Genomic DNA, 14,772 nt, shown 5'->3' on the forward strand with positions numbered 1-14,772 from the left:
TGTAACTTGTACTAATGGTGACTGGTGAGATCACTGAGATGGCCCTTTTCAACTATTTCTGTATTTCACCTCTTATCAGCTCATGTATTTCTAAAGTTTAAAGCTTAAACTAAAAACGAACCTTCATTTTTCCAAATCTTAAATTTGTTTGTTGAACTCGTCACACGCAACTCAAATGAATTTTTTGTAACCATTTTCTATTAAGGTGTCAGATTCATAATAATCTAAACTAACCTCACACAAAATACCAGCTAAAAAAGACAACGAAACTCAATTCAATTGGTATCACACTTCCCTCTCAACTACGGAGGGGGGGAGGGGTTGCCATTGACCCTCTTTATTATAAATAAATAAGCAAGGAAACTCCACAACCTTCAAAACTAATCCAAACAATAAACAGTTGAATAACCAGAGATGAAAACAAAGATTTTTCTGAAGAAACTCTTGGTGGTTCTTGACAAAAGGTAAAAGTAGAGAATGCATGATGAGAGAGAGAGAGAGATAAAAATAAGAATATTTCTAAGGCTTATATATACAGCTCACCCAGAGTTAAGCAAACTTGCGTATGATGTGAAAATATTCAAACGACCAAACCAAAAGGGGGAAGACGACTTCTTTGAGTCTATAATTTACAAATTGATGAAAGAAGCATAGCATGCTTACGATATAGGTATCATAAGCTCCGAAACACAAGCCAATCCCTTCATCAGCCTCACGATCTCAGCCGTGTCGTCCAAATAGTATTTAGCCTTGCTCGGTTTGCGGCCCACCGTGCACGCAAACACTTCCGCAAGTGGAGCTATGGACGGACCCGTGGTGGAGCTGCTAATCACCTCGAACATATCTTCATCAGACCGATCATCTCCAATGCACAACACAAAATCGGGCAGCATTCCTCTCTCTTGCATCGAAGACAGCAGCCGTTTGGCTACAAGACCTTTGCTCACTCCCTGCATTCGTCACCCACCAAGATCGTAAGAGGGTTTATAAGCTCCTTAAACAACTTATAAATTTTTAGTTGTTTTAAGGAACTATAAGCTCATGACAAGTGTTTGGCAAAATAAGTTCTTAAACAGCTTATAAGTAGTGAAAATATGTTCTAATAGCTTATAAGCCACAAAATAAGTTCTTCAACCCAAACTTATATTATCATAATCTTATAAGCAACAATTAATTTACAATAGTAAACTCTACTATACCCATTCAATTCCATCTCTCTAACTAGAAATTTTTTCACTCTAACTTATAATTATTCAAACACTTTGACAACTTATAAACTCTTGAAACATCTTACGAGTTGTTAGAGCTTACAAGCTCTCTAAAATAAGCTTTTAACCAAACACCCTCTAAATGTTAGAAATCAACACCTTACGAGGCTAAGGAAACTTGTGGATTGCCTTAATGGCCTTGCACTGCATGCACGGAAAAGCTCAACCAATGAGGATTGCTAATAGATTTAAACTATTCCACGTCATAAAATTTACAACTCCCTGCGTCCACAAAAAACATGTCTATTCCATTTATAGCCGCTATATTACCCTTAGTATATCAACTTATTTACATATTCTACCACATATGGCACAATACACTCAACTAATGTGAACCACTTTCTCCACTCACAATACACTCATGCCATGAGCTCCTAGGACTATTTTTATAGGACGGATGGAGTATAACATTAATACTGAGAATGATAATATCATTAAACGAACAATTTCTTACCTCTCTTAACAACTGCTAAAGATTTTACCAAGTGATCACTAAAATAAAATAAGCAAAATAAGGTTATTCTCTTGGGGTCAAGGCTAAACACCACCTACTTATGTAACATTTCATAAAGTCATAAATAGTTTCAAACTTTCAACTTTCAACACAAAAATCAGTCACAGCGCAGACTTTTATTATTATGTAGAAGATGTATATCTCCTCCAGCCAGAAATATTCAGCAATGATTAGCAGAATTTCATACCAACTGTCTGAAACAAGGAACATAACAAATGATATCAAAGTACAGATAAAAATGGTCTATGCCTAGATTACGTGCCTCCGAACATTATGAAAGACTATATCATGTAAATTGATATAATAGCCTAAAGAAGACATGTAACCTAAATTCTTGTTTAGCAGCTTACTAGACCTACTACCAGATAAGTTGAGTAAGAAAGAAGTAGTTTTTCTATCATCAAGAAGAAAATGTTGGGTTGGTTCTGAGAGAAAAGATAGACTACCTGAGGCTTAACTTCAACACAATTTGAATCGCTCTTGACTGTAACAGGTTCATTAGCGAGCACACTCTCCAGGTGATCAAGAAGTTCTTTAGCTTGGCAGGATCCAAAATCGGGATCAGCATCCTCATAACACCAACCCATTGATGTTTCCTTGAGTTCAATCATTGATCCATCAGTTGTCTCAGTATACAGTTGCATTACTGGCTCTGCTATTTGCTTCCAGTTGCATTCTACTGCCGGAATACTGGTTTCCCATTCTTCGTCTCGCTTCATCCTGGAAAGACCAATTACCAATTTAAGTGATATCATGCCATACACAACACTAAACAAATTGAACTTATATACCTCATAAAATATCCATGCTCAGCTGCAATTCCCAGCTTTTCACATGACGAAAACCATGCATCAAGCTTGTCACGCGGCCTAGAACTTACAATAAAAACCACATTATTCTTGTCTCTGCATAAACTATTTAAAATATCTAGTGTTTTTGAGCTTGGTTTCTTGTCGATTGAATTTTGAGGCATTAGAGTTCCATCATAGTCGAGAAGAATAGCTCTAGTTGTAGTCCTCTTGTAGGCCGAAACTATGTGCTCCATAGCCAGTTTCCTGAAATTAGGATCGAGGGCAACGACCCTAAAGCTCAAGCCAAATCCAATACCCCAGCATCTGCGTCGCACGTGATCCTTACAAGTCCTTTCGAGATCTTGCAAGAAGCTTTTACCCCAATACGAGACATCGTGTGTGCTCACATACTTATAGTGTTTTTCGTGCCTCAGTTGTTTTTCTGGCTCCGCCATTACAATGGCTGATTCCATTGCCTCTGCCACCACATCAATATTCCATGGGTTGACTCGAATCGCTCCACTTAGAGATGGTGAACATCCAATAAACTCGGATACAACAAGCATGCTCTTTTTTGGGGTGGATGCTTCAGGTCCCAATATCTTATCCAATCTCTCATTGCCTTGCCGACTGATAACGTACTCATATGGTATAAGATTCATCCCGTCCCTAACTGCAGTAACCAAACAACATTCAGCAGCAACGTAATAAGCAACTCTTTCGTAAAATTTAGGCGGCTGATCAATTAGGATGACCGGATCATATCCAGGTTCTCCAAATGTCTCATTTATCCGCTTTACCGTTGCGTATGTCTCATCCTGCACTTCTTTGACGTCTTTTCCCTTACCCCGAGCAGGAAGAGCTATCTGAACTAAAACAACCTTTCCTTTCTTTTCGGGGTGCTGCAGTAGGAGCTGCTCCATCGCTAATAACTTTAAGCTGATGCCCTTAAAAATATCCATGTCATCAACCCCAAGTAACATTGTACGTCCCTGCCCTGAAAATTGCTTAACGAGCTCTGCTACCTTCGCCTCTGTCTCTGGAAGGCTCAAAACTGATTGAAGCTGGCCCATATGAATGCCAACAGGAAGAATCTTGATACTAACAGTGCGCCCATAATAATCGAGGCCTATGTAACCCCTCTTCGACTCATATGAAATCCCCAACATTCGACTACAGCAGGAGAGGAAATGCCTGGCATAATCAAATGTGTGAAAACCAATCAAGTCAGAATTAAGCAGACCTCGCAGAATCTCCTCTCTTATTGGTAAAGTTTTATAAATCTCCGAAGATGGAAACGGACTGTGCAGGAAAAAGCCAAGCTTCACCCGATTAAACCTCTTCCTCAAGAAAGTAGGCAGTACCATCAGATGATAATCGTGAACCCAAACATAGTCATCTTCCGGATTAATCACTTCCATGATCCTGTCAGCGAAAATCTTGTTCACCGATACATAAGCCTGCCACGACGAGCGGTTAAATCTACCACCAAGATCAGGCGAGAGAGGTAACATATAGTGGAACAAAGGCCATAGCTGCTGTTTGCAGAACCCATGGTAGTACCTGCTATACAGATCAGGTGGCAAAAAGGTCGGGATGCACTTGAACGTCTCGAGGAGTATCTGAGAGACCTCATCTTGGTCATTGGGGTGAATTTCTTCCTTGAGACACCCCACATAAATGAACTCAGTGTCTTCATCTCCTAAACAATCTTTTAGTTGGAGATAAAGAGAATTATCATCCCAGCTAAAAGTCCAACCTTTACTATTATCTGTTTTCTTGTGCACCTTTATAGGCAACTGATTGGCCACAATAATTATCCTATCCTTTTGAGAAGATGAAGATGATGGATCCGAGGATACACTGTCCGAACCATCATCATCAATATCAGACATTATCCCAGCTACTGTCATAATACGAGGGATACGCCGGCTCATACGGCTAAAAGATGGTGATGGAGCTTCCCCAGAAGCTAGCTCTAACAAATTTGAGTATGATCTAGACACCATCTCTCTCTCTCTCTCTCAGAGCACTACCTCAACCACCTCAAACCTTATTTCTTATTTTCTCAAAACCAGTATCCAAGGAAAAAAAAAAAAAGACCCCTTCTGAGAGTGAAATTTTGCTTGAAACGGTGTGCACTCTCCCTCTTCTCTCTCTCTCTCGCACCACCCTAACAACCTCAAGCCTTAATTTCTCAAAACCAGTCCCTAGAACAAAAAAAAAAGACCCCTTCTTCAGAGTGAAATTATGCTTGAAACTGAACAATCAGCTAACATCCAAGATAAAAACTCTCTTTTAACATAGAGCAAGAGATAAGGTTCAATTGTATGCCTACCAAGATAAGATCAAAAAGGGTGCGCTCAAGATTTGACTTTGTGAGGATCCAATCAAGCTACAGGCTGCAAAACAAAAGTAAAAAATTGATGTCAAACAAATAGAAATATATAATTCAAGAAATAGAATAAATTTCAGATCACAAAACAGATAACCATAAAAAGGGACAAGTAGAAGATAATACCTCATCTGTTATGAGTAAACAGCAAGAGCCCACATAAAGATGTGACAAAGAATAGCAAGGGACTAACAACTGAAGATATTTCAAGAACCAGTTCATCCAAATTAAGTTGAAATAAAACAAGAAAATAAAAGTGGGGAAAAACCCTAGTCTATGGAAAAAGGGAAAAATGTGAAAAAGGAGAAGAGCTGAGTGCTCAAAACTGTTTCTTTTTTGTTATCTTTATTTGTAGTGGAGGTGCATCAAAAGCTTCTTATATACACTGGAAACATAGCACAGTGCAACTGATGAGAGCAAAACAATAAAAATTTGATTTTTATTTTTTTATGTGCTTGGACTTTGGAGTTTTGTCTACCTATCTCATGGCACTAATGGATAACTGCAAGGATAACTTAAAATAATTACAGTAAATAGCTGGCAAAGTGGTCCATTGTTGCATATTAGACAGCTTAGATTCCTCCTTTTATTAGTCAAATGGGGAGAGAAAATCAAGAAAACTAGTAACAATTTAAATTCTTCTTGAATGTCCCAATGTTTTTCATTTTCCATGTTTATGTTTTGATATCATTGAAATAGTATTTGTTATTGTTTTCGTTGATATTGTTGTTGTTATTTTTGGACAAATAGAATTTAGAGTTATTAATTATGTACAATAAATCACAAATGGTATAAAATAGTCAATATTTATGTGACAAGTGTGACGCTGTTTAAATATTGATGGAATCGCAAACTCAAGTATTCTACTAATTAGATAGTTTGAAATAACAAATATTAGTACTTCTTTCTCATTTATTTTTGAAAATAATTTAACTAACTATTATCCTTATAATTTCTATATATTTACACTCATTGACATTAATGGATCCACTTCTTTTGATTTTAATTGGTTTATTAGTCACTATCAACACTTTTTCTAATTTGTAGAACCACTTCTCCACTCGTCAAATATACAACTATTTTTTTTTTTAAATTTGTACCGCTTCTCCTTAGACAAATGTTTCAGAGACAAATGGAGCATATTATTTCACATATTTTATTATAAATTATTCAATTGTTAATATTTGTATGACTGCTCATAAATATTTCAAGACATTCTCTTAAAATATATTCACAACTGAAGTGATTCATTAAAATATTTTAATTTTACTCTTCTGACATTATTTTTTATTAGACTATATAATGTGATTTGCATAAAAAGGTAGTCATTTTCACTTAATCTTAAATATATATTTATAAGAAGAGGTTCAAATAATAATCTTTATTTAAAATGAGAATGAAACAATATTTTCAATCATTCAATCATGAAAATATATGGCGCCCTAATGCATTATTTTTATGGATGAATGTAATATTTAGGATTTGAATTTCTAAAGAAATAATTTTTAATTCTTAAATTTTTAATACAATAAAGTTTATTATGAATACAGTAATTTCATACATCTAATAGAATATTCTTAAGATAAATACAACTCTTATAATAACCAACCACTTGCTAAACAGAATGTTGAATTCTTACTTTACAAGAAAAGGAATAGAATGCAATATTTATCTGTCGGAAAATTTTTGAAACAGAAGCATATTTATTGTAGATAGTAGCCAATAGGATTGAGTTTAACATGTGATTAGGACCCCATTGAGTCATTGACATTCATATTCGAGAAGAACTCTCAATTTCACAATTTAATCGGATTTCTCCGCATATTTCTCTCCCAAAAGTTCATATTGTCACGATGTAATAGAAGTAAGTAGATGAAAGTATTAATTAATAATGAATTTGATTAATTCTCCACGTGTTATTTATGTGCAAGAATATTTCACGCCAACTAGTTTGATAGGGTGTAGCAGCCTTAAATAGGAGTTTGGCACATTGCAATTTCACAAGTTCAAAATTTTGCATACGTGGCCAAAAACATTGCATTAGTGTTTGGGTACGAATTTATTCTATATCAATTATTCAATGGCTCAATCAATACGAATTTAATTAACGTTTATTTTATTTTCCTTCTTCTTGTTGGGTCCATATCTGAACTAGTTTAAAATCAAACACAAGTCTATTAAATCGAGGGGCCTAAGTGTAATTTAAATATCCAAAATTAATGTTGATACATCTTAATCACTCACACAGAATTATGCGCGTCTATTTCTAAATATACATTTTACTTCCTCAGTTTGGTTTCCGTCCTACAAAAGATATACTCTCACTTTTATATACGTACTAGTGTATAACTCGAAATTCGACGGAAATTTAAATTATGATTCAAATTATTTATATTATTTTTGTATAATATAATTATTTTTTAATTAATTTAACTTCATGTTATAGAGTTCATATTACTCATTCCGTCCCGCTTTAAATTATTCAAAATAATTGAACACAAAGATTAAAAAATGTATGATAAAGGTGTGAAGTGGTGGTGGGACAACAAAAAAAGTAGTGTTAAATGTCTAATTTTATTTCTAAATTTGGTTTGGTTCATTTGAAATGGGACAACCCAAAATAAAAATTGGGTCATTTGATGTGGGACAAAGGGGAATATATATATTCGAGGGAACAAAGGGAATATATTAATTACAATTATATTCGTCAATTAAATGTTAATTTTTTTCTAGAATAATGAAAATAATATTTTGTACTTCCTCCGTCCCAATAATCTTGTCCCACTTTCCTTTTTGGTTTGTCCCATTTCCTTTTTAGGAAAAATTTAGGGTTTGATTAGTTAATTAAACATCATCCTAATTAATTCACTAAAATAAACTCACCCCTTCACCCTACTCTCTCACCCTCTCTATTTCTCACACACAACACGCACACACACACACCAGCACACACTCTCACCCTCTCTATTTCCATAAAATTCTGTCACCATCCCTCTCCGGCGGCGTCAGCCGCACCTGAATCCGGTGAGCCACGCCCCCTTTTCTCCTTGTTTTGTTCTTTCTCTCCCTTCACCTTTCTCAAATTCTCAATTTAGCTACCCTCTTCTACAAATTTCGAGCCCTAGCTCTCCCCCAAGAATTCAGCTGCCGCCGCGGCTCCTCTTTCCGGCGACGCCAGCGCCTCTCACCTAACACCACTTCCCCCGCCTGTCACTCCTCTTGCATCATAGCCGTCGCCCTCCCGCCTTCGCCCTTTGTGCTGCCGCCGCCCTCCTGCCTCCGCCCGCCGGCTACCTCACCTCTCCTCTGTTTTTTTTTTTTTTTTTTCAGAAATTAGGGCTCGCCGCAAATTAGGGCTTTTTTTCTTCATCCCTCTCCTCTTTTTCTCTCAACAATTAAAAGATTCTATTTTTTTATTTTTGTTGTTGTTATTTGTGGATCTCTTTGTTTCTGTGGTGTGTTTTATCTTTGGTGGGCTCGCCAGTGTTAAACTGTGGTGGTGTTGCTAAGGGATGGATGTCCCGGCGGATGTTCCGGTGTTTTGGCTATAATCCCATATTTTTAATGGTGAAGTTCAATAAAGATCAATGCATGAATGACAAAATACCAATGTGGGAACGATGATAAGCTAATACATGAATAAAGATTAAGCCTTTTATTAAGATATATAATTTGTTACCTTAGTTGATCATCCATCTCAACCAAAATTCAAATGATGAAAGGCTAATATATATATGAATGGAGATTAAGTGTTTTATCTAGATTATTATGAGATTATTTGGAAATGAGGATTTATTTCAAATTAATTTGAAGAACTTATTTAATTAATATATATCTTAGTATTATTTTCTTTATTTCATATGACCAAATTAAATTGAATAGCCTATTTATTTAAACTATATTCAAGTATCATTTTATTTATTTTATATAGCCAAATTCAATTGAATGTGGAAAACTATTGCAATTATAAAAAAAAATATGAAAAACTATGTGCTTGAAATACATAATTTAAGTATTTCTTTATCTAGATCTTCAACGATTAAGTTCAATAGAATATTAATGTGAGAATGATAAAAGGCTAAAATATGAATGAAAATTAAGCCTTTTATTTTGGTTATGAGTTTAATGTGAAAATGAGGATTATTTCAAATTATATACATGATAAAATTAAATTGAAGAACTTATTTATTTAATATATATCTTATTATCATTTTCTTTATTTTATATGACCAAATTAAATTAAATTACTTATTTATTTAAAATATATCTAACGACCATTTTATTTACTTTAACCAAGTTCAGTTTAAGAACCTATATATTTCAAAAACATCTATACTTTTATTTAGTTTGCAAATATTGAAATTTAATTTCAACTTTTTAGATTTTTAATTATGAAGTTTAGTGTGAAAATCTATTGCAGTTATAAAAACATGTGGAAAACCATTTATTTGAAATACATATTATAAGTATTTCTTTATCTATATTTTCCAATGATTAAATATAATATCAATGTGGAAAAAATAGATGGCCTATTGTCTACATGAAGATTGAGCCTTTTATATAGATTATGAATTGATGGAGTTTAGAAAAATTTCAATGTGGGATGGATGAAGAAAAGATGTAAAAATGCCATATAATATAGAATTGAGAATGATCAAAATACTAATTTGTGGGAGTGCCACATAGGATAGAGAATGAAGGAGAGGTCTTCAATATGTATTCTATTTAATAATAGATAGATTTGTTATTTTATTAATATATTACTCGATTCGTTCCACTCTAATAAGCTCATTTTTTTAGATAGAGAGATTAAAAAACTTATTCCCTTTGTTTCACTTTCATTACAAATGTCTCATTTTTCATAATGAGATGTCCCATTATGTAATACCCCGTTTCCTCGAGCTAAGTTTAGAATAATTTTGAACTTAGATTTAAGATGATTCACGCCGGATTGAGAAAAAGAATTTATATTAATTCCAACAAAAATGATTTACAAAAGCATTTGCAAATTTAGTTATTAAATTTATATGCATTGCATATTTATTTAATTAAGCATTCAAGCATCAATGTATGTGAATTTTTTTTCATATTGGGCCTTATGTTTTATTTACATTTGAGTAAAATAAATGAGAGCCCAACCCATCTTCACATCAAGCCCAACCCATCTTTGATTCAAGATATTTTTCTCCACCACAACCGCCTCACTATTCCCCCTCTTCTCTAATATCTCATCCGCTGCTGCGCCCAAATCATTCTCTCTCAATTCTCTCACTTTCTCTCTCTCGTTCCAACACCCGGACTGAGCTTCAAGGACAGCAGCCCAACGAATTCAAGAACAGCAACCATAGCTCATTCTTGATTCACACAGCAGCCCAGCAAATTCAAGCCAAGGTTTCACCTTTAACTCCTCTACTACTTCACTTCACTTTTCGTTTAAGAAACGCAAATTCATGTTCATGTTTTTGTGTGTTTATATGTATTTTAGCTGCATAACTTTTGAAAGAATAGATAAAGGTAGAGTCTTGATTTTGTGCTGCTTTAGTTTCGTGTCTTGAGCATGTTTGTTTTGTGGAGTTAACTGTGTGGGTGGGTCGTCGGAGTTAAGGGAGAGGGTGGGTTGAATGGTGGCTGAATTGGGGAATTGGAGGAGATGAGAGTGAAGGTAGCGGCCGTGGCTTGCTGCGGTCGCTGGAAACAGAGGGAGGTGACGGCGCTTCACCGTTGCCAAGGAGGAGATCAGCGTGAGCTGTACTGGTAGGCTGAGAAACAGAGAGAGTCGGCGGATGTTTAGAGGTTGGGGGTGAAGAGCAGAGTAGGGAGATGAGTGCAGAGCATAGTAGCGAGAGTGCAGAGCATAGTAGCGAGAGTGCAAAGCTGGATTGCAGAGCTCGGAGGCCAGAGCTGGATAGCAGAGCTCGGAGGCCAGAGTTGGATTGCAGAGCTCGGAGGCCAGAGCTGACCGACAGAGCTGAAGAGCAGAGCTGACCGGCAGAGCTGAAGAGCAGAGCTGACTAGCAGAGCTGAAGAGCGGAGCTAGATTGCAGAGTAGAGCTAGAATGCAGAGTAGAGCTAGATCGCAGAGCAGAGCTAGATTTGCAAAGCAGAGCTAGATAGCAGAGCAGAACGGAGTAGAACACTTGTGCATTTTAAGTATGAAATGAGTCATGCATTGCATCATGATTTAATTGGTTTTATAATTCCAATTACAAAAGAAAGATGAGTAAGAATATTGTTGGTGTTCTTAACTCAAGAGAAATGTTTTCAATTATTTATTCATTAAATTTTGAAAATCCGGCTAAGTGAATCATAGAATGTTAAGCACTTTACAGTGACTTGAGTTTAGATTTAAAGTGACCTATTGAGAATAGATTTCTTGTAGGCCTTGAACATCAGGAGGATTAGCACTGCTATTCCGATTCAGAGATTAAGTTAAACGACAGGTTTTGCCTATTCAGGTGGGCTTATTTTCCAAATGTATGATTGAGCTAATGAGCTTAAATGTTCATGAAATATAAACTGTTTATCCAATAAAGTATTTTTATGCACTCTACCATGTTTAAGGCTCGCCACAACGAATCAATTGAGGTTCTCTTATAGCCTAACACGTTATTTAAGAATTGTGTACACTTGTTAGCCTGACTCGGTGGGTTGATCTCCATCGGGCACTAACCAGAGGCGTTATAAGGGTGCTCAACGGGATGTGTTCCGGAGCATAGTTATGATAGGCCTGTATGGATTAATTTCCGAGGTTTATTTTACTTGGCTAGGTTACGCCCTCAGTTCAAGTCAGCGGGAGACAGAGATCCGTCGGTGACTAAATGGTCCGGGATCATAGCGAGTAACAGAATGGAGTGTGCAAACGCGCGCAAAATAATTAAGTATTATATGAAATGTTTTAACATGCTTAGAAATTATTTCACTTCAAAACCTTCTAAGTCATGTCAGTATGATTGGATAAACTGTTCTTCAGATTATGAAATGTTTCAAAAGTTGCAGCCCACTAAGTACATTAGTACTTAGCCCAAAAATCTTCAAATATTTTTCAGGTTAATGGCTGGTGCTGACGGGATGAGCTGAGGCTAGAGTTCAACTCCTTATTTTGACTTCCGTTGTAGAACTAGCCAGTATATGTCTTTAGTTTTCCTTAACTTAAGACCTTTATGCTGTGACTCTAAACGACATCTTTTGTTGAGTAGAGACTTTTAAATTCACAAGTATTTCATTCTATAAATGTTGGTTATCTGAAGCATGACACTAAACTTGTGATCCTGAAGTTATTGTGTTTGTTGATTGATTTGTATCACTTGAATACATGTCTTTCTTCATCCAAAGGGGCTAAGCCCAATTGTTATCCCTTTTATTCGGATTTCACAAGGTTTTTCCCTTGTTCATTTTAAATGATGAGTCGTACCCCAGTTATAGTTATTGTTTCAAGAATTGGGATGTGACACATTACAAATGTTTCATTCATTTTTTGACAACATATTCTCTCTTTATATCTAATATTTCTTAATCTCCATGCACAAAAGTAATGAGACATTTGTAATGGGACGGATGAAGTATTTTTTAGGAAAAAAGTGGTGTGTCCGCACCAATTAAATATTTTTTTATTCAAAATACAAACGAGCCTATTCTAATGAGACGTCCTAAAAAAATGAGTCTATGATAATGGGACGAAATGAGTATATTTTATATATAAAAATTGGTGATTGCTGAATTAGGACAGTTCAAAACAAAAACATAAGCTCTGAAATGCTCTTCAAACTGCAGCAGCGTGGGGTGGGTTTCGAACCCCGACACTCAAGTTAGGCTTTAAACGACCAAACAATTAAGCTGGGAAAAATATTTGATAAAATACTATACATGTTATTAATATTTTTTATTTATATGTATTAAATTACAGACAACATGTGTAAATTATGATATAATGCAATTATAAATATCTATATATGGTATCATTACTTTACATATTATGTATATAATAGTTGTTTTTAATTATATATTATGAGAATAAAAGTATGCATCCACGAAGAACGAAGTTAAAAGCTAACGAATTAAGGCAAATCTAACTAAATTCGACCGTTGACAGCGTTGCCCTGACAATCCTAATTATGCAGGATTTACCGTTATCCTAAAGCGGTTAAAGATCCAATGAAGTTGGAGATTAAATTAAAAACAAGACCAACTCGAAGAGTTTTAGTTCTATTCAATCACAAACAAAGTCTTATTCCTACTAGGATTCTCAATATGTTAGTCTATAAATTCATGTAAAGTCTCATTGTAAACGTTACAATCTACGAACATTATACTACACACATACAAGCAAATCAAGTTAATACGAAACCCCAAAGTTTCAAACCATTCTCACATTCTTTTCACTTTCCGTCAAACTTGTTACTATTTTTTAGCATAACAATATATATAAAGAGAGTGAAAAATAAGAAAACATGAATAAATTAATCAAATCCATGAAATCTATTACTCCCTCCGTCCCAACTAAGTTAGTCAACTTCTTTTGGGCATGAGATTTAAGAAACTAGTGTTTTAAGTGTGTTTGGTAATCAAATGAATAAGTGATTACATGTTTGATTGTTTATATTTATTCTATACAAAAAAATTGATCAGCTTAGTTGGGACGACCTAAAAAGAAATATTGATCAAGTTAGTTGGGATGGAGGGAGTAATATATATGTATATATATTTTTATAAGAGTTGGTCTCCTATCAAGTCTCCTTCACCATGCATGCCTGGTCAATCCTTGCCTGCCCCGCCCCTTCATCGCCCAACACTGCTTCATTTAGTTACTATACATAAATGATACTTTTACTAACAACAAATAATATTTTTTTAATAATAAATGACACAATTATCAATAACAAATGAAATCATGCACATAAAATATGATATTTTTCTTAACAATAATCAAATGATACTACTTCACAAATAATATTTTTTATAAAAAAAATTGATACTTAATTTCTATAAAAGTAAATATAAATAATACATAATGCATACAAATAATACTTTTAATAACAAAAAAATTTTGACAGATGGATGGAGAGGACCGAGACAGACACGGATTGACCTACACCACATTGTACGACCGCCCTAACAGGTGACAGGAGAATTTACATATGTATAATAATAGGTACCATGATCTTCATATAATTTAGAAGAAAAACAATATATCAAAATACTCCATTTGCCCCCCATAAATATGTATAAGTGCTTATGGCACGAGTTTTAATAAAAAATTATTTAGCTTATTGATAGTGGAGAAAGAGCCTCACATTAATAGTTTTGTTAAATAATTGTGGATAAATAAGTGTTGGGTCCCGGAGGGTTGACTAAACAAGTGTATTAGGAGGGGGGAATACACCTTTAGGCTATTTTTGGCAAAACAAAATAAACTTAACCAAATTTTAGTTGGAAATAAGTTGTAGACTGATACTAAAAGACTTCAATAGTTTTGACATCAGTTGAGCACTGGGCTTTAACTGATATCCACGTAAGGCTTCAGTCTAAAGTTTGTAAACAGAGTAGAGTTATTGATCTCGCTGACTATCAGTTGAATCATCAGCAAGATTTATAACTCGGCAGCGAAATTTAAACTTAGTGCGAATAGCCTTTAAAAAAAGTTTGTCACTGGTAAAATCCTTAGTTACAATTTTCAGTTAATCCAGTTCAGTTGAAGACAGTTTTAACACAAATAAGGAATAATTGAAAGCAAGTAAAGAACACAAAAATTTTTACGTGGTTCAGAAACAACATTCTTATTCAACGGCTAGATGATTAGTCTGACAA

General features: G+C 34.8%; 1 protein-coding gene across 2 annotated transcripts; it reads right to left on the reverse strand.

The window, feature by feature from the left end:
* Window positions 1–502: 502 nt before the first annotated feature.
* LOC130996148 (alpha,alpha-trehalose-phosphate synthase [UDP-forming] 6) lies at window positions 503–5,469 on the reverse strand. 2 transcript variants are annotated; one of them, XM_057921655.1, is made up of 5 exons: window positions 5,095–5,469; window positions 4,912–4,975; window positions 2,574–4,783; window positions 2,229–2,502; window positions 503–950 (listed from the first exon to the last, which is right to left on the reverse strand). In XM_057921655.1, exons 3-5 carry the CDS (start codon window positions 4,580–4,582, stop codon window positions 660–662), a joined length of 2,574 nt encoding a protein of 857 aa, XP_057777638.1. In that variant the 5' UTR covers window positions 4,583–4,783; window positions 4,912–4,975; window positions 5,095–5,469; the 3' UTR covers window positions 503–659. The 2 variants fall into 2 exon arrangements, with proteins under 2 accessions (XP_057777638.1, XP_057777637.1); XM_057921654.1 differs by having other exon boundaries at window positions 2,574–4,975.
* Between the last annotated feature and the right edge of the window lie 9,303 nt (window positions 5,470–14,772).

This window comes from Salvia miltiorrhiza, chromosome 7, assembly GCF_028751815.1.
Source record: "Salvia miltiorrhiza cultivar Shanhuang (shh) chromosome 7, IMPLAD_Smil_shh, whole genome shotgun sequence".
NCBI lineage: Eukaryota > Viridiplantae > Streptophyta > Magnoliopsida > Lamiales > Lamiaceae > Salvia > Salvia miltiorrhiza.